The sequence below is a fragment of the Telmatherina bonti genome (genome assembly GCF_933228915.1).
Source record: "Telmatherina bonti genome assembly, chromosome: 24".
NCBI lineage: Eukaryota > Metazoa > Chordata > Actinopteri > Atheriniformes > Telmatherinidae > Telmatherina > Telmatherina bonti.
In genome coordinates, this window is record NC_136633.1 from 11797072 (window position 1) to 11822837 (window position 25766).

At 38.9% G+C, this 25766-nt stretch overlaps 1 protein-coding gene across 1 annotated transcript in view; it reads right to left on the reverse strand.

The window, feature by feature from the left end:
• Window positions 1–20905, reverse strand: part of chrm4a (cholinergic receptor, muscarinic 4a) — a gene marked incomplete at both ends in the record, with an annotated part of 70655 nt that extends 49750 nt beyond the window's left edge. The window contains one exon of the mRNA XM_079264231.1: window positions 20851–20905. Coding sequence (XP_079120357.1) covers window positions 20851–20905 — 55 coding nt within the window. The remainder of the gene's footprint in view (window positions 1–20850) is intronic.
• Between the last annotated feature and the right edge of the window lie 4861 nt (window positions 20906–25766).

The following is a 25766-nucleotide window of genomic DNA, read 5'->3' on the forward strand; positions in this document are numbered from 1 at the left end:
GAAGCTGGGGATTTAATTGAATTTGTAAACTATAATGGAAGCAAATCAAGACAGCGAACCTGTTAAAATCCCAGTAATCTTGAAGCTTCAGGTAGTTTCAGAGAAAAAAAGTTGAACCTCTATAAAAATCATGTTTACTGTCATTCAGAATATTTAATCAAACATGGGCCTTCTACATATCTATGAGTTACACCGCCACTGGCAACGCATCTCAGGAAGATGCCGCAATGCTCCAAGGTCCTGGACTCCAGTGGGGAAGAGATGACTTGGATAACAAGCCTTCTTGTATGCCAGTGGTGTGTGCCCATTAACATAAATTACATGTCCACGGGTGGTGAAGCAGAGGAGGCAGAAGTGTGTGTTCAGGGCTCCCAAGTTTCCACAGCAGAGTAGAAAGCCACGGTAGATGATGAGCCTTTGGGCATCTGGTGATTTCAGAACCTCTCAACATCATCTGGGGAGCTCAAAGTTTGTTACATACTCAGCGAGAAGCAAGAACAAAGTTGTTGTTTTTGAGGCCACAAGAGCAAATTGTCAGCATGTTGTTCCCGTGTCTCTGCTTTGGGAGTTACTGTAGCCTGTTCTCAACACATCTGCTGAAAACAACCTTACTGTTGTACGGGTAGACATTTGAAATGGATGTGGTTAATGTGGAAAAGCATGCAGAGGAAAGGTAGCACTTCTATCATTTCTGTTGTTCCAAAAGGTTCAGTGAGGTTGAGCGGATAGTTTTAATGAATGACTGGGTACGGTTACATGATGTTTTTTAATTCGGAATTAAAAATTCGGAATCAAATAATTCGGAATTAACATATTCTCCTACGAGTTTACATGAAAATAATTCCGAATGGAGGTTTACATGAAACACGTCCTCACTTTATTCCTCTTTAGAGCGGCGGGTTGGGAAGGGTTCTGATTGGACAGAGGGTGCACGTGACGTATGACGTTTACCGGAAATAAACAAAGTTGGCTCCCTGCTTCTCGTCTTTTCAGTCGTAACTTGTAAAAACTACAAAATAAGTACCAGTTTCGCTGTTATTTTTATTATAAATGTGAAGTAGCAGCTCAACACCAGCATACTACTTCACTTTCTGCAGCAGCTGAGAAGGAGAAGAAAGATAGACCACCGAACACGGGAGGCAAAACAACACGCGTCATCGGGACAGGACAAGGTAACGAGCATGCTCAGAACGACCAGAATTAACTTAGAGCGGAATTATGGTTTACATGAGAGAGCCAAGAAAGCCAACTTTATTTATAAAGCACTTTCTGAAAGCCACTGCTGAATCAAGTGCTAAACACAACTTAACATATTAAAACATAAAATAATAAAACAGTAAAATTTAAAACCATAAAATATAAAAAAAAATTAAATCAAAACAGAGGAATTAAATAGTTCGGAATTAAAATGCGAATAAACCAGCCACTTACTTTGGAATTAAGTTTAATTCTGAATAGAAGTTTGCATTAGGAATTAAGCGTTTACATGGTCGTTTTTCATCAGTTTAAAGCTGAATTAACTTTTATTCAGAATTAAACAGGAATTAAAACTCATTAGTATTAAAGCTAGCATTAGCGCCACACAACGAAGCACAGTTAGTCTCTGTGGTGCCTTAGTTTTGTTGATTTTCCTGTTTTGAGATGTGGGTGACAAGTGATTGGGGGTAGGACCTCAGACAATAAGGCAATAAATGTTAGATTCAGAATTTATTAAATTAGATTACAGACACTTCAACTACGGTACTTACAGTAGTTTAGCAAAGCTTAAATAAGGAAACGCTCTGAAGACTAAAAGATTGAGAAACAAAGTAAATCTGGAAAGGCACACAAACAAACCGGGAAGGATTAATGTTGGTCTAGAGAAGCACAAAAGAAACAAAGGAGTATTTAAAGCGAAATACAACTATGGCTATCAGTAACTATCGACGAGACATCAAGAGGAAGTAAGTTAACTGAATACATAAACTGAAAACCTCTACAACTGAGACATGAAACAGTACTGACAAAGATTCAACTTAAAACAAAGAAAAATGAGCTAAACTAAAACCCAGAGACTGTAGCTCCATTTACATGGAGGCAAATATACCGATTGTAATAAGTTTGAAAGCTCTATCGGAATGAAAATGACCCATGTACACCTCATTCTGGAAGAAAAGTGTCAAACTGAATAGATATGGCTTTTCCCAAACCAATCGTGTATCACATAAACGATGAATCAGAAAGTTGTAAGGTTGTGTTCTTACAGTGATGCTCTGAGACATAACACACAACATGGCAGTAACCAAACAAATTCACTGGACAGCAGCAGAAAGTTAGTTTTCAATTCAAACTCTGTTTCTACGCCCTTTCTTCTTTGTTGTTAACAACCGGACTGCATGAATATTAAGCTGCTGCTTAAAAGTGAAGCAAAAGCCACAACTGTGAGGATCAGTTTATAGATCTGTGATAAATCCCGTGATGTGAACATCTTTCTGCGCATGTCAGACAGGACCATGCTGATTAAATGTTAGTGCATGTACATGCCAGATCGGAATAGATAAGTTTCCATGTAAACAGCTGCCCTGAAATCTTAAATCGTAATGATTTCAAACCGACTGGAGTAAAAGTCTTAATGAAAATGTGACTGATCTTGTATTTGCTATGGTGTGTGGAAAAATTCCCACTAAATATGGTCCATGTTGCTCTGCATTGGTTACAAAACACAGCCTTTAAAAAATTGTGCAAATTAGCTGATTTTTCATAAACCACTGTATTTGGGTTGAAGGTCACTTTTCTGTTTGTTTTTGTTTTGTATTGTATGTACTGATGATCCATACATTGCATATCCTTAGCAGAATTAAGCCATTGCTGCTACTTGGCAGTTAATATCCCGTTGTGTTTTTCGTTTTTGTTTGTTTGTTTGTTTTTTTACTTGCATGTTTTGTAATGACCCTGACAGGCTGGCTATTTAAAAATAAAAAAAGTCATGTTCCTGTTCCTCTTCTGAATGAACTCTTGTCATTCTTCATAATCCAGTGGAGAAGTCTGTTCTTTACATTATACTGCAACTTTTAGATGCATTGCTTCTCCAACACACCTGAAACAAATGGCAGAATTCCTTCATCTGCATGTCATCAAGTTCTACAGAGGCCAGGTAATGAGCCATTCACTTGATTCATTTGCATTGTTAAGGGTAAGAGATCTCAGTTTGTCAATTGCTACGTTTACATGGGAGTTTTAATTCCTGTTTAATTCCAAAGAAAAGTTAAATCACCTTCAAACTGATGAAAAACGACCATGTAAACTTTTAATTCCTAATGCAAATTTCTATTTGGAATTAAACTTAACTCCGATGTAAGTGGCTGGTTTATTCGCATTTTAATTCTGAAATATTTAATTCCTCTGTCATGTAAACCATAATTCCGCTCTAAGTTAATTCTGGTCATTCTGAGCATGCTCGTTACCTTGTCCTGTCCCGATGACGCGCGTTGTTTTGCCTCCCGTGTTTGGTGGTCTATATTTCTTCTCCTTCTCAGTTGCTGCAAAAAGTGAAGTAGTATGCTCGTGTTGAGCTGCTACTTTAAATTTATAATCAAAATAGCAGTGAAACTGGTACTTATTATGTAGTTTTTAAAAGTTACGACTGAAAAGACGAGAAGCAGGGAGCTAACTTTGTTTATTTCCGGTTAACGTCATACATCACGTGCACCCTCTGTCCAATCAGAACCCTTCCCAACCCGCCGCTCTAAAGAGGAATAAAGTGAGAATGTGTTTCATGTAAACCTCCATTCGGAATTATTTTCATGTAAACTCATAGGAGAATACGTTAATTCCGAACTATTTAATTCCAAATAATTAATTCTGAATGAAAAAAACATCATGTCACCGTATACAATAAAGTTGAGGAGAAAGAAACAAACTGGGTCAGAACAACCTTCCAACTGGCAGACGATGGCTCTAACTATGCTACCGCATCTGAAAACAGTTCTCTAGCTCATCTGTCATATGACATTTATCCATTTTATCAACAACAATTCACTTCTTTAAACGGCCTCTCTGGGGGAAAAAACATGCCAGATGCTTGTTTTGTTTTTTTTTTGGTTATTTAAATATGTGTGCGTGTTATTAATCAAATTTTGTGACCATTATCAGATTAAATCTGGCAGGAAAACTCCATAAAATGGTAGAAAACATCTGCCTATGTGATGCTACACATGAACTTAAGGTAAAGATTTCTATGCTATTGCAAGAGAATGCAGGTTTCTTGCTGTTTCTGCTTGTGGACGGAGCATGTATATGCCCTACTTGGAGAGACATAAATGATGCCGCTTCATGCTGTCTGGAGTCTTGTTGATGGAATGCCTGTGTACAAGTGTATGATGAAATCTGTGGTAACAGATCTCATTAGCCCGAGCTGTATGTTCCATAAAATATATAAACTGGTTTCTTCGTGTGCATTGGTTTTTCAGTCATTTTCTAAACGATATTCTAAAATATCCCATTCACACATAAATTACACAATGCTTCTTAGCTCGACTCAAAATTTAGAACTTTTATTTGTCAAATACACATCATCAAAATATGTTATTCTACTGCAGGGGTGTCCAAAGTCGGTCCTCAAGGACTCCTGTCCTGCAGGTGTTTTATTTATCCCTGTTCCAACACACCTGGCTTTCATTAAATGGATCCATTTGAGTCATTTGAGTCAGGTGTTTTGAAGCAGGGATGCATAGAAAACCTGCAGGATTGTGACTCTTGAGGACTGGAGCTGGGCACCCCTGTTCTAGTGGTTAAGATCCTCCATTATCACTTCCAGATTTAACTTTTCACCTATTTAAAATTGCATGAGGGTGGAGTATTCCCAAAGCTAAAAATATTGTTTGGTACCATACAACTTTTTGACCATCAAAAAAATACATTTTAAAAAAATGCACAAGAATTCAACCATTTTCCTGCTTCTTCGCTTAAATCCTTGTTTGCAACCATAAAACCAGCTGTGATGTTGGTTTACTTATGTGATGGCCTGCCATCTTAGTTTTGTTTGTATTAGGTGTGATTAGGAGAGAATGTACTGAGTGGCTTTACTTATAAAGCCTGCTTTTGCCAGATTGACTCCCCGTTTTTCCTCGAGCTGGGCAGATTTCTCTCCCCATCACGGTAATTATGATTTGTTAAGTTTTGGGTTGCATTTTTGTACAACATTGCACACACAGTCACACAACCATTCACAGCATTTCACTGCTGATATTTTACACACTCAGACCCCATTATGATTTTATTTTTTGATTAAGTTCTGTAAATAAAGTGAATGGTCATAACTCCTCCTATATTTGACTCCCTCTTTTGTTACCACTGTGAGCCAAGTTGGTAACAAGTGGGGGCTCGTCCGGGATCTGAACCTGGGACCCCTCGCACCCGAAGCGAGAATCATACCCCTAGACCAATTTTAAACAATCATGATTTTGGGGTTAAAAATGCCACCCACTAGCACAAACCAGGTTTAGTTTTTCACGTTCAACCCTGACAGGCGACTGTCTGTGACTCCTGGATCACAAAAAAAAAAAAAAAAATCAACAACAGACACACCCTCTCCTTACAAGCCAGTGAAGAGTATCTGCTAAGTTTTTCCTCTTCATTTGGCTTCAGTGGTTTCAGATCTGTACCTTTGAGGGCTGTAGAAGAACCACCATCCTGCATTCTCTCTTATCCCGCTTCTATGTTCATGGCTCGGCAGTGGTTGGTGGTCTCAGGACGGCAATAAATATATATGTTTGCAATATATAATCGTCACACGAGAGTTTTTCCAATATTGTAGAGATTGGATTGGTGTTTTGTTTCCACTATTCCAAACCCTCTGAACCTTCAGACTCATCAAACTACCATAAATCTGTAATATGATGTAGCCCTGGGATGAGCAACAGCACAAGACAGTTAATGATCCATTCATTTATATCAGGCGCAGTGCTGCAGGGATACATCCAATACCTGCAGAATATGAGCCCTTGAGGAGCAGAGTTGCTCCCCGAGTGGCCCGTTTGTTTTTTTTATGAATGCTAATGCTAAAACTACAACATGCTGGTTTATTGTCCTTCTATTCTTCTAACCATCCAGAGTATGTATGCTGTCATTATACATGGAATTAATATAAGCTAATGCTGTAAAGTAAAGTGCACTGAATATGCCTACAATAATGACGTGGTCATTTCTTTTTGGAAGGCGCCTGTTTTGATGACCCCTTAAGGTACCTTTAAAAAGAAAGAAGCTGAGTGTCACACATGTCCAGTTATCAGAAACATGCTTAAGAAGAAGTCAAAGTTTTCTAGTGAATCTGTATGAATCTCCATCAGTCAAATGCATCTGAGTCGACCTTGTTACTGTACAATCCGTCCACATGCATCTGTAACCTCCCCCTGCTCCTTACCCACAGCACTGTGGGTGGAGTTATTCAGAAAGCATGTGGTGTAGTTGCACTTCAACAATCTCACCGCACAATTACTTGTGAACACAAATGGCTAATCAGCCAATCCCATGGCTGCAATTCAAATGCACAACACGCCCAGCCTTGAAGCAGATGGTCTACAGCAGCAGAAGACCACACTGGGTGCCACTCAGGAAACTCAGGCTACAATTCACAGAGGATGTGTTGTGTGTTCAGACATGGTATTTTGCACACATTGGTTGGAACCAGTGCTTTTTGGAACCATGGTCACATGTTGAAGCTAAATTCTGACAGGTGCCCATTAAACCAGAAATGTTTTCATACTTTCTTATTGTTCTGATTTGACTAAACAAGGTGTAAATGTTGTGGCTGCCCGTCTGGAAAGCTCTCAGATACTAACAAACTAACAAACTTGAAGAATCATTTGTCACATCTTCCCGCCTCTCAAAAAGATGATGAATTTGGGCTGATACAGTTGTCTTGGTTTGTTCCCTGTTGTGCCGACACATACTAATGTATTGCAGCAGGATATTGATGTTGCTGATAATCATCCAATCAAGCAGCAACCCTGCAGCAGGAGTCCCCTCAAACATGCTGTGATTGAGTTGGTTCAGTTGTCTGTAGAGGGAGACTTGATCAAAAATGTTCTTGTTGTTCTTGGTATGAGCTGCTGGAGTTTATTCTGTCTGTTAGCTTCATTAGCTCCCATAAAACTTTGTTTTTTTTCTTTTTGTAGTTTCTGTGGGATTACTTTTTTTTGGGGGGATGGGGGATTGTATTCACAATGACAGGACAGACAACTAAACACTTTCTGCTACTTCATTTGGTGTGAGTGTATGAGTATATTTCAGTATTTTACAAGGGAATGACTGATACTCAACCTTTGTAAAACAGAGTTTGCAAAAGAAACCTTCACAAGTCCTGGCACAGAGGTAAGTCATTGACAAGTTTCATCCAAAATCATTGATCATCAAGCTCTCAGCGCCAAATGCTGTGAAACAGATGGCTGGAAAATGTTTCTCCACCACACGTACGTACATCTTAGCTTCCTCATGAAACAGTCTGTACTGTTCTTCGCTGTGAAACAAAGTGTTGTATCATGTCTGCTGTCCAGCTGAACTTCCACGTATTTGTATTCCTCCACAAGTAAACAGTGCTTCTCTCACTCTTGTACCTCCTAAAATCCACACTCGTCTCTTTTGTATTATCATGTCAAGCACTGTTTTATCTGGGAACTTCTGCAGCCAAACATCTCCGGGATCTCCTTGAGCTCATGTGATCAGAGTCTGCTGGTCGTGCAGCAAGTATGGTTAAAGATTAACAGAACCATTGCAATGGTTGTTCCCATTCTCCAAAACTCCCGTCTGCTGAGCCTGAGGTTCAGAGTTGTGGTGCTCCAGTTTTTCTGACAACCATCTCAGTCACACGACCTTTCAGTCCCACAAACTGTGGTCTCTTTGTTAGGTAGTCATAAATCCAGGTGGTTGTAGAGGTATCCACCTGGACTTTAAGGAGTTTTTCACACAACAAAATAGCTGAATTGGATTAAAAGCACTTGAGAATTTAAAACATGGTCCAGATGAGAGTGGGCTCTCTGAAGCAGGAAGATAATGGTGTCTTCAACCCCAAGAACATTACAATAAGCAAACTATAATGTGTCCTGAAAGGTGTTCATTTGCTTATTTAGGTGAGCCACTGACAGTTTCTCAAGGACTTTCATGATGTAAGGTAGGTACTAGTCTGTTGTCATTTGGTTCAGAAGGCAGAGATTTTTTAGGAACTGGAACCAGGCAGAATGTTTTCCACAGCACAGGAACTATATTCTGACTCGGGCTTGTTAAAAGGGTCTGAAGAGTCCAACACAATTCTCAGCAGCTGACACCATTTGGACCTGCAGCCCTGTTCCAGTTCAGTTTCTACCGCTGCTTCTTCACCTTTAGAGGGCTAAATGGCTTGGCTTAGTGGTTATTGTTTGTTGCCAGATGGGATCTTCCAATCCCAAGTCCACTAGACTTCCCCTTCCTCTGTCTGTACGTCAGCACTCAATCTGATGTTGAAAACCAATAAAAGTATTTTCCACTCCCCAGTTCAATTTCACAGTCTGTGAAAACCTTCAACCTGAAAGGCATTTTACAAATGTTTGGTTTCAGTGCCCAAAACCTGCATTTGCATGCAGAAAAATCTGATTTACAAAATGCTTTCATGTTTGTGTGTACAGCTTCTGAAAGGCATGTAGAGATGAATGTATTTGCAGAGGTCTTTGTTTAACACAATTCCTGACATTGCTGTCATATCTTTGATTGCTTTTTCAAGCTTATTTCATTTACAAGGATCTCACATTTCCCCACAATGACTAAAGGCAGAAATGTTTTGAACCTCTGCAGCATATTCCCTTTCAACTCTCTGTAGATTTGAAATCTCACTCCAGGCTATGATGGTGTTTCAGTAGGTTTAATCAACTGTTCCTGCAGCTCTTCTGTTGACATGGATACTCATCATAACAGCTGCTAAAAAGTGCCAAAAAAACCCACAAAAAATCCCCCAGGTCACGTATAATCTTGATTTTTAAATTGCTCCACACACACAACTTTTAGGTCATAGTTCTGACCAAAAGTTAAGCTAGTTGCTTTTAGCCGTTAGCTGTTAGCCTCTGTACTACTACACTCTGCTTAGCTGCTACCTTATTCCTACAGTTTGTATGTCAGTATTATGTTTCTTAAGCTAATCTTGGGTTTTCTGCTTCATTTGCTTTTGCTTCACAGGCTTCTCACCAGGGTTCAGAAGTTGATAGCAATTGTTGCTAATTATTGGCTATTTAAATTAGCTTAATGTGAAGTTAATTAGAAAAACACTAACTATAATGAATAGAAAAATGTTCAAATTTGACAACTAAATAGAACTAAAACCCTTTGAAATAAAATGCAGCATGATTGAGACCATAGAGAGGGAACAGAGACGAGATTATAAGACTGGATGTAGTCCTACTTCAGCGAGGACTGAAGGTTTGTGGATTTAAAGGTCCCTTCTCATAAATTAGCCCTTTTAGAGGCAAAAATCCAAGCTCAGGAAACTAACAATGTCATTATGGCCTTAAAAATTCTGTGTTTTTCCACTGCATCCCCAGCAGGTAGCACAAGGTTGAGATCCCAATTTGAAATTGAGGTTTCTCAGGCACAATCAAAGGTATGGAGAATATCAGAAAAAGTAAAGCAGACAGGTAATCCAGTTTGGTAGAATTTAAGCTTTCTGCAAGAAATGTGCTAATGTGACAGTAAATTCTTAATAATGCAGCAGAATTTATTTTCAAAGAAATGGTTTGTTGGTTTAAGTATATTTTCCCAATTTATTTTTTCCACTTAGGTTCATTAATTTGCAACATGTTCCTGAATCTAATAAAATAAAATAAAGACAGAAAAATCACTAAAATCAGATTAAATAACTATGTATTTGTTTTTCATTTTTGTGCTGAGAACAATATGTAGAGCTTATCTCAGTTTTCATTTTGGTTCATGAAACTATCACAAAAACAAGGGATTTTCCCGAATTTCTAGTTTAAAAGAAAAGACAAATGACTGAAAGTACACAAAGCCAGTCTCTCACATTTGCTAAGAACAGGATTTAATTCACACATTAAATGATATTTATATTTATTTTCCTGAAAGTCAACATATTTCAGTGCAGAGAAACTAACAACATGCATGTGTAAACAACATATTTTGCACTTGTGGTGGGAAACTTTTTTAATATGTGTTAATATATGTGTTGTTTATTAAAAAACAAAGCTCAATATAAAGTTTTAGGACTTTAGTTTTTCAGCCTGACTTAAAGGCAAAGATCTGCACTTATTATCATGTTGATGCATATACGTATATCTGTTTCATTATACTATCATACTGAAATTACCTTAGTTAAATATCTTAATCACTGAATAACAGAGAACATTCATCTAAATAAAGAATTCTTCATTCAGCATTCACGCTGCTGTTTCACAGAGGGAAATTTTCTAGTTTACCTTGAGCTGTCCACTGCTAGTAAGATTAGTAAAGCAGTCTAATTTTAGACTGTGGGAACTGGAAGCTGAGAAAATGAAGGGCCATAATTAGCCCTATCACAACACGTCGTTATTGCCTAGTGCATATGGTTAAGTAGGTGTTTTGTAAGTCCTTTTTTTAGTATATTATTTAAGTTAGAATGGTAAATCACTGTTTGTAATTTGCTCTCGTTTATACTCAAATTGTGCTTCAGAGAATTGTGAGCCAGTTGGTTTTGGTCCTATTTACAATGTGCAATTCTTTCTGATTTCATTGTTTAGTCAAATTATCTCCACGCTTCGTTTCTTTATAATATAAACGTTTTTGGGTTTTTTTTCTATTTGTGACGTTAACTGCTACTGCAGCTTTGTTCAAAACACAATACAAACAAATAGCATATGAAGAACATTACAATTTTAACCAAAACAAAACCAGATCAATTGAGGTTATGAAATTTTAAATAAGTCATTAAACCTAAAAAGTCCAATGTGACATAAGTGATACAGTTTCTAAAACATTTTGCATCACTTTATGGTAAAAACTTTGTTAAAAGTCCTGTTGAAGACTGTCTGATACTTGTCTTCTGTCTCCTAATAGATCCCAGGAGGCAGAAGATTACACTGTAATTATTTGATGTATCACATGGTAATAAGTGGTAAATATCTCTGCAAATTATGTTCATATTTATGTTGTTTCAGGGTCAAATAAAGATCCAATAATTTTTTTAAAAATTACTTTTCTTACCATATTTTACATAGGTCACACCTTAAAGGGTTAAAGCCACAAGCTGCACCTGCATCACTGCTTGCAATTTGAGCTTTTTCTTTTAAATCTTAAAATATATTTTGTGAAATAAACTGTTTTCAATGGAAAAATTCTCCTGAAACTAGTTAATGTGAACCTAAATGACTTGTGTTACTGCTAAATAATTCTTTAGGGTAAATGTCCAAGGTGGCATTGGCACTACACAGGGATGAGTTAGTCTTTAGTCATTATAGATTCTCTCTCATCACCTTCTTTCCAGTCCTACTCCACTGCTCCTGCCACATATACAAGGACAGTTTTGAAATAATTAATCCCCTAAGCACCATTCACCACATTCAGAAATTAATAATAAAAGAAATCAGGAAAGTAGTTTTAGCTGTAAAAATGAAACAACAGTGTCAGTGTGCCTGAAATAACAAGTTTAAATGCTACCCTTTGTGGCGTGTACATGGACATATTTCATTTGATGCACTGGGTTATTCTGAAGTACTTGCCTCCAGACATTAGGGACAATAGTTTTGGAGGATATTCTTCCACTGACAGTAATGAATTTTATCTATGAAGCACACAGACAAAAGCAGCTTTAACTTAGTTAATAGGGTTGGGGGCTAAAGAATCATGTAAGACAAAATGTCAGGCCCAACAAGCCTGCGCCTTTTAATAACTGACTTTTCCAAACTTTAGAGTATCACAAGAAAAGCTGCTCTGAAATCTGAGTTTAGTTTCAGACTTTTATAATTGGATGCTGTATTCCTGTTGGCACCAGATCCCAGCACACAAGTTTGTTGTGCAGAAATATTGCACACGTTAGGTTAAGTGAGAAAAAGACATATCAATAATAATTTTGTTTTTCAAATTAGGTATAAGACAAGTTTAACACCTTTTTTTTATGAATGAGGAATATTTGTTAAATTAGTACAATTCTGTATGAATGGTTTGTCATCAGATGCAGAGGTCCTGTTTCACAAAATGGTGCTAGGAGCACAGAGGGAAAAGACATTTCTTTTCATCAGTTGTTCTACAATTAGCTTGTACACTCATTAGATTATGTTTTTTTAGTCACTAACTAATCTACTCAGAGTTTAATGGTTGTTTGAAGAGTTGGAACAACGAGCTATACTACACCTTTAACAGCTCTTCGGTCAGAGTTTTGACCTAAAGTTAAGCTAGCTGCTGTTAGCCGTTAGCTGTTAGCCTCTGTACTGCCACACTGCTTCTGCTTTGGTGTTACCTTATTCCTACAGTTTACATGTCAGTATCGTGTTTCTTAAGCTAATCTTGGGTTTTCTGCTCCATCTGCTTTTGTTTCACATTCTGTATTTATGTTTAATTTCCTTTCCTTGTTTGTGATAGTTAAGTTTTAAATTCTGAATTCCCATATACTTATTAAGTCTACCACAACTACCTTTCGAAACACTTTTTTGAGCTGGGGTTGGGGTTTTCCTGCTATTGTGCACATTTTTCTTTTTAATTTTCCATTCCTCATGCTTGCACTCACTCCATCTGGGTTTTCCTCTTCCTCATATGCATGACAGAAGGATCAGATGAAGAATATACATAGTTGACATCTTTTTGAGATTTTTAGCTGGGAAGTGGTTCAGAGTACACACAACCCCAGGTAAAGCTAGACCCTGCAGATCTTCCAGGAAAAAAGTAAGGTTGCATTAGATAAAATCCAGTCTTTGTGTTGCCTTGAATGTCTGAGACTTATCTGCTGGAGTTCACCTTTTTGATGAACCAAGCTTGCTTATAGAAAAATTAGCTCAATGTGCCTTGGTACTTAAGGGTGCTTTCACATCAGGATAGTCTGCTAGACTCAGTCTGATTGGGAACTCGGTTCAGTTGGGGGGCTGCAAAATTATTCTGGACTGAGATTGCATTCACACTGCATTCAGACAAATCAGACTTTTAAAAACCATGTTTCACTCTCCGCAAGAGGCAAAAAAAATACAGAGCTGCATGAGAGCCTAGTGGTCTCAGTTGATTTGCTTTCTATCAGAACTTTTACCAAATTCTTCCATGGCTAAGCTATTTCTCATGTCCAGAGTCGCCTATTGCCCCACACACGTGTATCTTTTGGTTGTGTTCAGTGGTGTAGTGGTCCCTCGGGAAGTGAGCATACTCTCAATTTTTCCACCCTTTTTTAAACACAGAAAAAAAGTAGCCTAGAAAAATGCAGTATTACAAAAAGTGACATGTAAGACTACTTTGTTTAGTTTGTAAATTAAATTCATCAGTATATTTTCTCATTGTCACATAATTTCTGCTTTCTAGTTTGAGGGAGGAAGAGTTATGAAATGACTAAACCAATACTGGCTCACAGACTGGTGAGAGACAGGCTCATACACATATATACATCTATCTTTATGATGTCTATGTTCAGGCTAAAGTTAACGCAGCTGATGACTAACTGCATCAATGTAGCATAGTTAACCTTAGCTGAGCTGCTGGGTGACGTAGGTACATGTTTAGGGACATTCGTAACAGTAAAAGCAGCATCACAGGAGGTTTAGAAGTAGGTCTACTCAAAGCTGACTAACAAAGAAGCAGGTATACTCCGTATACCCATGTATACCCTGAACTACACCACTGGTTGTGTTTATCTGTGATGCTATTTAATAAACCCACAATGCACTATGTTCTGAAGTCAAACCAAGCCCACCTCTTTGAAATGAATCAGAATTAATTTGTGACCACAAATAAAGCTGACTTCCCAACCAAACAGACTCGGATTTGAATCATAAAAGTTGGAGTGAATGTGCCCAAAGTCTACAGTGTCAACAGCTACTGCAAAGGTCCACACCTGTGTCCAAGTCCACCCAAGACCAGTTCCACACACTGGTTCCTGCTTTGCCTGAGCCACCACTTTTCTCAGAGTTTTCCGCACCACAGCTTCCAATCACACCTACTTTCCTTACCTAGTCAGTACTCATAAAAACTCCAAAGGTGACCTAGAAGTATGCTACTCCACCTCAAATCTTCTGGGACCCGAGAGGACACCCCTTCTCTGAAAGGAAGCCCAGGTGGGTATCTCTTCAGCCTCTGTCCCAGTTTCCATTTCTGTTGCAAGGTGTGCAGACAGCTTTCTGTTTTTTGGTAGAATTACGGTCCTGTTCATTTATTATCATGTGTAATCATACTGACATACTTTTCTTTGTTCGAGCGTGTTCTCCTTTTCTCAGAATATATTTGAATATCTATCGGCAGGCTTGGTCAGATGTCCTTATAGGTTTAGCCTGACATATTTCTGCTACTTCCTGTAATCCTGCTTTAAAAGGATTTCACTGATAATTTCTTTAGAAAGAGCATTTCATTTTAAATCCTAGTTTCTAAACCTTTATCATCTAGCAATACAGACCACCTATTAGCATGATATTTTGTGAATAAATTAAGCTTACTTCCTCTTTCTTTGTACTCACATTTCAAGTCTGGAGAATCCATCTCCAACAGATACCAGATGAAACTTTGCAGCTGGTCACAGTGCAATGATCTGATCGCTTTTCAGATGGTCCACCTACAGGTATGTGGCTGAAAGTCCAACCCTCATCTGTGTATTAGTTGAATTCCACCAACCACAAAATGTCACTAATCCCTTTGAGGAAATAAACTGCGATACTTTTTTTCCCATAGGAGGGCGCAGCTGGACCCCAACACACAGATATTACAGCCAAAAATATGAGTTGTTTTGGGTTTGTTTTTCTTTTTTAGCTACTATTTTCTCCTATTTCCCTTTTAAAGCTTGAACCCCAAATGCATAACAACTTACTGAAGACTGGAAGTGGTCATTTTAAATAGTAAGCTCTGTCATGTGACGATTTCTTTCTGCTTCTCAGGCTTCATGCTCTTGTTGCTCAGTCTCTCCTCCCTCTCCACCTGCAGCTACACCTAATGAGAAGCACACCTGTTCCCCATCACTACCCTTATAAAACCAGATAACTCCACCACAACAGTTACCAGACTTCATTCATCTCTTCCTCTTGGTTCCTCCTTTGAAAATGTTTGTGATTTAAACCCTTTTACCATTTGAACTTTCTGCAGCTTGTGTCCTTCTTTAAAAGAAACATGACGAGGTCTGTTTTGTTGCAATCCTGCATGGTTGGCAACCTTGGTCGAGACAAACCTAAAGAAGATTTCTAGGTTTTGTAGGTTGTGGAATAGTAGCAGCAGCCCACCCCTACAGAAGCACCCTTTCCCAGCAGAACAGTAGCAGGTCCGACAGAGGGGCTAAAATACCTCAACTAAGAGTCTGAAGTATTCACATGGTCTCCAAACTCCCTAAAACATAAATCTGATGGGGTCTACAGGAAGAAAACCTAAGTCCACAAACACCTGTTTAACAACCGGGTCTAATGACGGTATTGTTGATGAAATGGCACAACACACTCCAGCACCTCCCCCCACCCAATAATGTATCTGTTCATTGCATATCCAAAATACTGAGGGGTATTCTCTACCATTTTTCAGCTACTATGTTTATACCTCGCTAACAATTGTTTGTGAATCAAAGAATACACCACATACTATGACTCTCCAGGTTATTTTCAGATCCATACTAACATTCTGTCATTGCTGTGTTGATTGCCTTATATAAAAAAAACATCATCACTGACTTCTTAATCAAGAGAGGTGCCAAAGACCCTTATTAAATGTGCAGTTTTCTAATTAACATTCAGCATGCATCAGAGTTAAGTTAGTGAACTACATCAGTTCAGCAGATCTCACTGCGAAACAATGGAGATGTTTACCTAAAAACTTCCCTTTTTATATGAAGAAGCTGAAGTGTAGGGAAGTTAATATGCTCATATGATCAGGGAAGGAAATGCATTTTAAAAAATTGCACCATATGTGCTCTGACAGCTAAAATGAGACAGCGCTGGTGAGCAGTTTTTTTTCTAAACTCTCAGCAAAAGGGAAAATTAGGCGTAAATTTGATAAGCAGCAGACAGCTAGTGGCATCATTACATTAAGCAGAGAGTCTGTTGGGAACTGGTACTTGTGTTTTTGAAGAGAACAAAATATATGCATATGTGCCCGGCTATGATTTTTTTTAAAACCCAAGTATGCCTCCCTGTTGCAGTGTGCGACATTCATATTCAACGACTGCATTTTACTGTGTAAATTCAGTTTTAATGCTAAAAACCGTTGAGCTTAACTGAATATACTAATACATTTCAGATGAAAAATGATTTGGGTTTACAGTCACCCAGAAAATCCACACTTATGCAACTCTAATCCCCCCCCCCCCCCCCCCCCCCCTCCTCCCCCCTCCGCCTCCTGCCCATTATTAAAAGAGAAGTCATCAGCAGGATGACAGTCACAAAAAAGCATGAAATGGACACATCTCAGTTTATACACAGCACCAAGTTGTTGTTTTTTCCAGGTAATTTGGCAACACACATGTCTGAAAGAGATCCAGTCTTAATGTAAATACCACTTTTGTCTATGTGGCTGCACAAACAGGGTGAAATTCAACCAAGAAAGGTGGTCCAAGTACTAACAAGACTATACCTAGCAGCACCACACCACTGAAAGATGCACTGATCTACATAAATAACTGTTCAAGTTATCTTCAGGGGAAAGAATAATGTCATCAATGATGTCAGATCTTAAATTAATACTACTTTATTTGTATTTTATTCCTACAATAAATTAAATATACACTTATAAGGTCCACCTGTTTAACTGCTTGTTATCACAAAAATCAAACCATCCAATCAGATGGCAGGAACTCAACACGCTTAGTCATGTAGACATGGTGAAGTCGATTGATGAGGTTTAAACTGAGCATCAGAATGAGGAAGAAAAGGAATTTAAGTGGCTGATCGTGACATGGTTGGTGGTCTGAGTGTTTCAGAGACAGATGATCTACTGGGATTTTCCCACACAACCATCTCCAGGGTTTTACAGAGATGGTCTGAAGAAGTGAAAATGTCCAGCGAGCAGCAGATGTCTGGACCAGAATGTCTTGTGGATGTCAGAATTCAGAGGAGAAAGGAGCTAAACTGGCTCCAGCAGGAAAACTGAGGTCATAATTACCACAGGTATGACATTGCTGGTTTGATGAGTCTCCATTTCAGCTCCACGTTCACATTAAAGCATCAGAATTAGGTGGAAAGATCATGAAAAAATGGATCAATCCTGGCTTGGATCAATGGTTCAGGCTGTTCATGGTGTAACGGTGTGTGTGTGTAGGTGGGAGAGGGGTATTTTCCTGTCACACTTTGAGCCTTAGAATCTTTGTCAACTGAATTAATGTGATAGCATGATATCAAACTTGTGATTTACACCTTCATTTGGCACATTAAGAAAAAAAGAAAAACAGGTGAATAACTACATGAAGTCTCATGCTGATTGCTTGCTCATGAGTCACAATCTAAATCATATCCTGGCTGAAATTGTGACCTCAACAAGTATAAAATCATTATCTTTTTAATTGATTCTTTGTTTCATGACACATATCTGATTAAGATCTCTTCTAGGCATTTAACAGAATAAAATACATAAACAATGACTGTGTGATATCGTCTCAGTCAATCAAAACATACATTTTAATCTAATTGTGTCATAGCAGAATCGGATTTACTTAATCAATATATTTTATTGTGGCAAACTTGTGATTCTGACCCATACCAGACATCTGGTACAAGTCAATTTACCTAAAGAAAAAATACAAAAAAAGGCAAATGATTATCCAGCCTCACTTTGATTTGTTTGGTCCTGAACCGTATCTCTGCAGGATTTGTCATTTCAGCAAACATTAAATTATCCATTAATTCAATACAATATGGCACTGAGATAAACTTGATTTACACTCCCTCAGGCACTTAAAGGATAAAAAAAAACAACAAAATTAAATGCAGCATGGTATATCGTTTCATATTGGCTGCTGAATTCAGATCTCATCATGGTAGAACGTGTGATATCAGCTGACATCGTTTTCCACTGAATCAATACGATCTCATGTCAAACTTGTGATTTGCACCCAGAGTCGCTGATACCACATCGCGCATCACATAGAGCACCGAGTGCTGATGAAATACGGACATAATCGTGATAATTACAATCCCAACATATTAAAGATTAAACATTTTTCAGTGTTTTTGACAACTTATTAACATGAAGACAGAAGCTGCTGGGGACCAACGCCACGCCAAAAAAACAACCACAAAAGCAGCTTTTGTTGCTGTATCGACTCTTACCACCCTCTTTACACACACACACACACACACATTGTGTACACACACTTACACACTCAACAGGAAAACATGACCAGAACCACCTCCCTTAACTTCCTGCCAACAACAGATCTGAAATGAGACGTGGCGTTGGTGACAGCAGTGATTGACAGGTTTGGGATCTCTGAGCTTCTGACGTGTTCAATGACACTCTGTAAATGTCAGAACAATAGCGATATCTCACTGATCTGAACAGAGTAACACTGTGAACATGACAGTTTCATGTAACACGTCACTCGGTCTGTTACAACATGAACTGTGGTAACAGATATAGGCTTTTCAAAACCAATATGTATTGATTATGGTTAATTTATTGAATAAGAGATGTTTCATGGTGTTTCCATGTTACTGGTAGTGGGGAAGAGTGTGATGAGGGAGAATTTGTGTAGGAAATGAAGGCAGTTGCACTGGCATTGATATTCTTCTCCTCTTCTTTTCCTTTTTCTTGCAGGAACCTTAATGACAAGCACCCTAACCCTGTTTACAGCCCTCATAAAGAGAGCGGTGTTTGGATGTTGGAGTTCAACAAAATCTCCTCCAGATATCCTTAAATAAAGGTTAATGTATAAATGATGTGATGTTGTGTCATAAATATAATGGATGAATTTAGTTAAACATAGACAGAAACAGAGTCATGAGGATGGTTTAGCCCTTAACCTATCAATAACACAGCGTTTCTGAGACCTATTGCATCACCATGTGGCAAAAACTTCGCTGTGCACAATCTGATCCGTATCGTCTGCCCCCTGCTGGATACCTTTTGAACTACAATAATTCTGTCATTACAACTCTGTAATGTTCTATACAAATGCATGTTTTTTTTCCCCTAAATTTTGTAAAACTGTCCAATAAAGACTTATTATTCAAAGTTATTATTTCTTGAAGCATTAAAGGATTAAAAGTTATCCAAACAAATTTAGTAAAATCATTAGATGAGGTTCACAAGTGGTTTAAAGACACACAAGTATTTATTCCTTAGAGTGTCGCATGATCTATATTCTATATTCTGAGGCCTGTGAATCATGTAAGTCATGTCGACAGCTTGTTCTCAATCATACATTGTGTCTCTCATATCTGTTTTTTTACCCTGGAGGTTTCACTGCAAAACGTAGAAGGAAAAAAAGAGGCAGATAAAAAAGGAGAGAATGTGTTCAGACTTTTTTTTTTCACACTTGGAAATTTAAATCTGTTCATCTTTTTTTTTTCTGTTTGGGACATCACTGATCGTTTCCAGCGTCTGGCATCTATTTCCTATTGTCATTGTTTTATTTGTTCCTGCAGGAAGCAAAGCTTAGATGGTGCCGTTTTCCTCGTCTTCAGCCCTTCCCACACAGTCACAAAGTAGCTTTTTTCATATATATAAAAACTCATCTGTGAGCATTATGTTAAAGTTAACATTAACCTGATTTAATGAACTAGTTGCTTCATCTCATCTCTAAGAGCCAAGATCACCTCTTTATCTGTTGTGGTTTGTGCGCATATTGCTGCTTCTTCATGCTGTTCATACTTCATAAACATATGAACAGTTTTTATTTAACATTCAAAATCCACCGATTTGTGTGATTTCCTTCTTCTATATTAATCACATTTATCAGGGGGATGCTGATTGAACAACGGCGTAAATGTTGGGTTTTACAGTTCAGTATAATGTGTTTCATGCTGTGCCTTTGTGTGATGAAGCCCATTAAAATTCATTCCAGCCACAAATCCCTGCAACATTTGTTTCACCATAACACACCTGAATGCATCAGATTTGGTCATTTTGTTAATTACACTGCTTTGTTTGATAGACACAAACTGATTTATTGGGAAAATATATAAATTGTAAGTCAGTAAATAGAAAAATAGATAATTAAATAATAATAAATAAATTATAAAAATTAAAGCTTGTTCAAAGAAAGCACAGTAATGTTACAAAAGATAAAGTGGAAAAAAAAAAGATTAAATGTTTAACATACCTTTTTAAAAAGCCAAAAAAAATTTACAAATGATAAGAATAATAATTGTGCTCATGTGCAACAGCTTAGCATTCATTCATTCATTTGAATTAAACTAAATTATTAATAAAAGTCTTTAAATACAGAACATAAATAGATACATAAATAAATAAATAAATAAATAAATAGGTTCACTGGTTAAAAAAAACAAAAAAAATAAACTAAGGGCTAATTAAGTTTTTTAAAAACTTAATTAAATAAAAATCTTATAAAACCGAAAAGTCTATACTTTTAATAATAATAATTATTATGATTATAATTAATCAGAATAATTTTCCTGGAAAATGCTAAAGACTGTTTGTGAGTTAAAGAAAATAAAGCCTTAAAAATCTTAGAGTGGCGGGGGATGACTTGAGTTAAAAGAAAAGAATAAAATAAAAAATAAAAGCGCATCCTTCACTCACCGTTGAAGTTCCAGGGAGGCTGAAGCCCCCGGACTCCGCTGCTGTCATTACTCATGTTTCATGGCAAAGGCAGCGACACCAGAGCTGAACTTTTCCTCCTCTTCACTCCGTCTGGACGTGTATCCTCCCGGACGTCTTCGCGGCTCCTCTCACTCACTTCTTTTCCCTACTTGCTGTGATATGAACCTATTTTATGTTGTACTTTGTCTCCCTGGTGGCGCAGCTCACGCGGTTTGTCATCACAACAGCTGACAATAAAAACACAACAGACACTTATTCTCTCTGCTCAACGTCTCCAGTGAAAAGCTGAACGTGAGAGATCAGATTTATCACGTTTTACTCGCCACGAGGCGATCCCTCTGAAGGCAGAGGGGGCGATGGGAAAGGATGGATGGAGAAAAAGAGAGAAAGAGACTGAAGAAGAGAGGGAGAGAGAGAGAGAGAGAGGGAAGGGGGTTGGAGGGGGGATTTATGATGTCATTTTCTTTAGCCAATCTTTGGTGACTTGCTTGAATATTCAACTATTTATTGATAGAACTGGGATTCTAAATTTAACTTCCAGGTATGCACATACACACTCAGCAGACACTTCATCATGAGGTCCATGTTTCCAGTCCAGATCCAGTTCCCAGTCCAGATCCACTTCCCAGCCCTGATCCACTTCCCAGCCCTGATCCAGTTCCAAGCCCTAATCCAGTTCCCTTTCACCTGCAGAACCGCCTTCCTGCTCGGGGGCAAAGATTCAACAAGTTGGGACCATTTTTCAGAGATTTGGCTCCATGTGACTCCATCAGAATTCCTGCAACTGAACTGGAGGCTCATCAGACGAGGAAAAGTTTTTCCAGTGCTTCTCAAACTGGGGGTCGGGACCCCCATGAGGGTCTATTGCTGGATCTCCAGAAGCTCTCCAGATAGTTCAGCCAGCTGCACGTCTGACCTGACCTCACATGATCTCTGTTCTGCATACTGGAATGATGACTACAGCTCTGAATATAAGAAACATTACAAAACAAATACAAACTAAATAAAGATGTAAATCTGTGTTTTGATCCAGTCAGATCAAGCTGAATGTGATTATTAAGAAGGAAAAAAGATCCAGCTGATTGTTAAAGCACATCTTCAGGAGGAGGTGTGTGAGTTTAATCCAGGTGGTGGAATAGTTCAGCGGCTCTCAAACTGGGGGGTGACCATAGACTGTATAAAAAAGATGGACGGAGCCTCCGTGACGTCACCCGTAGGTTTCTGAAGAGCTGAATTGAAGCTCGTGGGCGGTTCCTCCCAGCGCCATCTTGGCAGGGGCACGCGTGTCATTTCACCCGGAAAATACAAATACAGGTGAAAAGGTGGAGCTGAGAGGGGGGCTGTTAGCGTCATGGTGGATGATTGACATCGAGCGAACTCCAAGCTTTCTGTAGCTAAGAGCTAACCGAGCTAACTCCGAGATAACAGGAGCTAACGGAGGTAAGCGGGCTAAAGCTAAGTTACGTTGTTAACCGGCTAAAAACCATAGTTGTTCTACGTTCTTCTGACTTGAAGTGGGAGATCGAGTGCCTGTCAATCAAAATGACACGCCCCTAAATATGCTGAGTTTCGAGCTTAAATTACCTTTGAAGGAGCGAGTTAGAAAAAAATTCACTCCCCCCACAGTTGTCATTAAGGTAAACCTGATCTATTAAACCTAAAATGGATTTTTGTACCAGGCTGTAAACACGTTTATTTCTGCCGTGAAGTTGGTCTTTTTAACATGGGAGTCTATGGGGATTCGCTCTGTTTTGGAGACCCTAGTGGATGAAGGGGGAACTGCAGATTTTATGCACTTCCACGCAGGCTTTACTTTTACTGCCGAAGGCTCCGTCTATCTTTCATTTATGGTCTGTGGGGTCATCAGATTATTTCAGAGGGTTGCCAGATAATTGAAAAAAAATATTTAACGCACAGTTAGCAAATAAATTTAGTATTTTTAAGAGATAAATCTGTGAAATAGCACTTTTATTTTTTTAACACATGAACAGAATAAACATCTGAATTTGACGTTATGTCTGCTAAAGAAGCTGATTTAGGCATGAAGGTACCTTGTCACAGTGATGAACTACCAAAAATCACTTTATCCTCTTTATTTAGGACAATTCTAAAAGTTTTCCTACATTTATAGAATACTGCAGGATGAACCATTTCATACCACGCAATTCATGACAGTCACCACATGGGGGTTGAAGGCAAGGTCGGATTATCCAATGGGCATTAAGGGCACAGGCCCGGGAGCCCACGCCCACTTGGGGCCCATGTCGGCCATACACCAGCACTTTGGACATGAAACAAAATGTACATAAAAGCCAGATAGTTACACCACAGTGTCTTGTGTTATTGGTACCATTGGCTGAGAGATGTAAGAAATGTTGTTTCACAGCGTTTCATTCACAATTTTATCAGTGTTGCAGTGGGAAATGGGGCCCCTGGAACACTTTGGGCCCAGTGGCTGTGCACTTTTAATCCGGCCCTGGGTGGAGGTTGTGGGCACCAATGTATGTTATTTAGAGGATGATGGCTCAAAAAGTTTGACAACACCTGTTGTGTTATCCAGTTCTGGTGAGTGTGTTTGAATTGTAGCCTCAGTTTCCTGTTCTTAGCTGACAGGAGGGGCACCCGGTACGGTCTAAGGATCACCCCTGGCTGCAGCCTGGAGAACAGGGTGGGGCTGGATATTGGGTGGGGTTGGACGTCCAATGGGCGTGGTTGGATGTCAAATGGGTGTGGAGTTAGGGTTGGAGTTAATCCAATTAAAAATGTTGTTTAAAAATATCCAGCCCTGCCTCATTCTCCAGGCTGAAGCCAAGACCTTCTCTGGTCTTCTGCTGCTGTAGAACATCTGCTTTAAGGTTGGACGTGTTGTGTGTTCAGAAGTGATATTCTGCATAAGGAACCAGTGATTTTTTGACTTCCTGTTGTCTTTCTATCACGTCCAGTCTGTCCATCCTCCTCTGACCTCTGACATCAACACATTCTGGTCCAGACAGCTGCTGCTCGCTGGATATTTATTCTTCTTCAGACCTTCTCTGTAAACCCTAGAGATGTTTGTGTGTGAAAATCCCAGTAAATACTCAGACCAACAAGCATCCCATGTTCAAAGTCACTAAACCTCCATTCTTCCTCATTCTAATTCTCAGTTTGCACTTCAGCAAGTCGTCTTCATCCTTAACTAAATGTATTGCGTTGCGGCCATGTGATTGGCTAATTAGATGTTTGTGCTTATAAACAGCTGGACAGGTAGCCAGCTGGTAAGTAGCCAGCAGGCATGTGTATATATGTTTAGGTAGATCAGGTCAATATATACATTATTTTCTTTATTAGAATAAGCAGATTAGAGTTAAAGTTGACAGAGCCAGCTATCTGGCCTAAACTACTTTGAGTTACAGAAAATATACAGCGCCATTCAAAAGTTTGGACATGTTTCTCCATTAGATGCAATTCAATTCAATTCAACTTTATTTGTATAGCGCCACTTCACAACAATGTTGTCACAGGGTTCTTTACATACATGAATCAACATACACATCATTTCAATCCAATTCATACATATCCTCTAATAGAAACCAACTGATTGCATAGAATCATGACTTGGATCCAATCCCCCATCCTGAGCATGCATGGGGCGACAGTGGGAAGGAAAAAACTCCCCTTTAACAGGAAGAAAACCTCCGGCATAACCCAGCTCAGGGAGGGCAGCCATCTGCCTCGACTGGTTGGGGTGGAGAGGACAGGAAAGACAGAACAACATGTACAACTACACTTATTCAGGAAGACCTGTGGAAAAAATGAGAAATATGTTAGAAAGGCAATGGCAAAATGTGTCTTTTTGACTGGTAGTGAATGGACTGAAGGTGAGAGGATAGTTGTATGTTTTAAAATCATCTAAATCATATGAAAAATATTCTTTTTTTTTTTTTTTTTTTAAATTAAATTCTCCTTTACTTCCTCCATGTGTCTTCCTGCCTTTCCTGCTCTTCTTCATTGGACTTTTCTTTCTAGATTTAGATCTTAATCATCCTTTCTGTTATGTTTCCGTCTTTAATTTAAAAAGCAGTGACCACCATTACTCCTGTTTGTTTCAGCTAGTCCCACCTTAACATCCTAACATTTATCTCATGTTTCCTCCCTTTCCCCATTCAGGTTGAGTCGTAATAATCTTGGTCCGAGGAAACCAAGAGAACTGCGTCGTCTCAAAAAAGCCACCATATAACCGCACAACATAACCGAGAAGCTCCGGAGACACCAAGGTGCAGGTGGCTGAACTATCTGATAGCAAAGCCCACAATTGTGGAAATGACTTGAATGCCACGAAAGCAGATGAGTAATGTGAGTGTATAGAAACACACGCACACACAATCAGACTCTTCTCTCTGAAGTGGGTTGTGTAAGAGCATAATGGCTGAGCCAAAATCACACCACTTCAACCTATAATGGCATAAGTGGTGTTTCTTATGTAAGCTTGTTGGCTCAAACACACACACACACACACACACACACATCCCTTTTCTTTTTCCACTGTATGTGATGGAGATGTACAGTCAACAGAAAATGACACTGATGAGAAGATTGGATATAAGATTCTTACTTTATTATTTATAGAGGGCATGGAAGTGGTCCGGGGGGGCGGCACGGTGACGTAGTCGTTAGCATTGTGGCCTCACAGAAAGAAGCTCACTGGTTTGAGGCTTGGTATGGTGGAGGTTGCATGTTCTCTCTGGGTACTCTGGCTTCCTCTCATCATCCAAAGACATGCATGTTAGGTTAACTGGTTCCTTTAAATTGTCCCTTATTTGTCTCTGTGATGGACTGGCGACCTGTCCAAGGTGCACCCTGCCTCTTTCCCAGTCTTACCCGGGATAGGCTCCAGCTTCCCCAAGGCCCTTAAATGG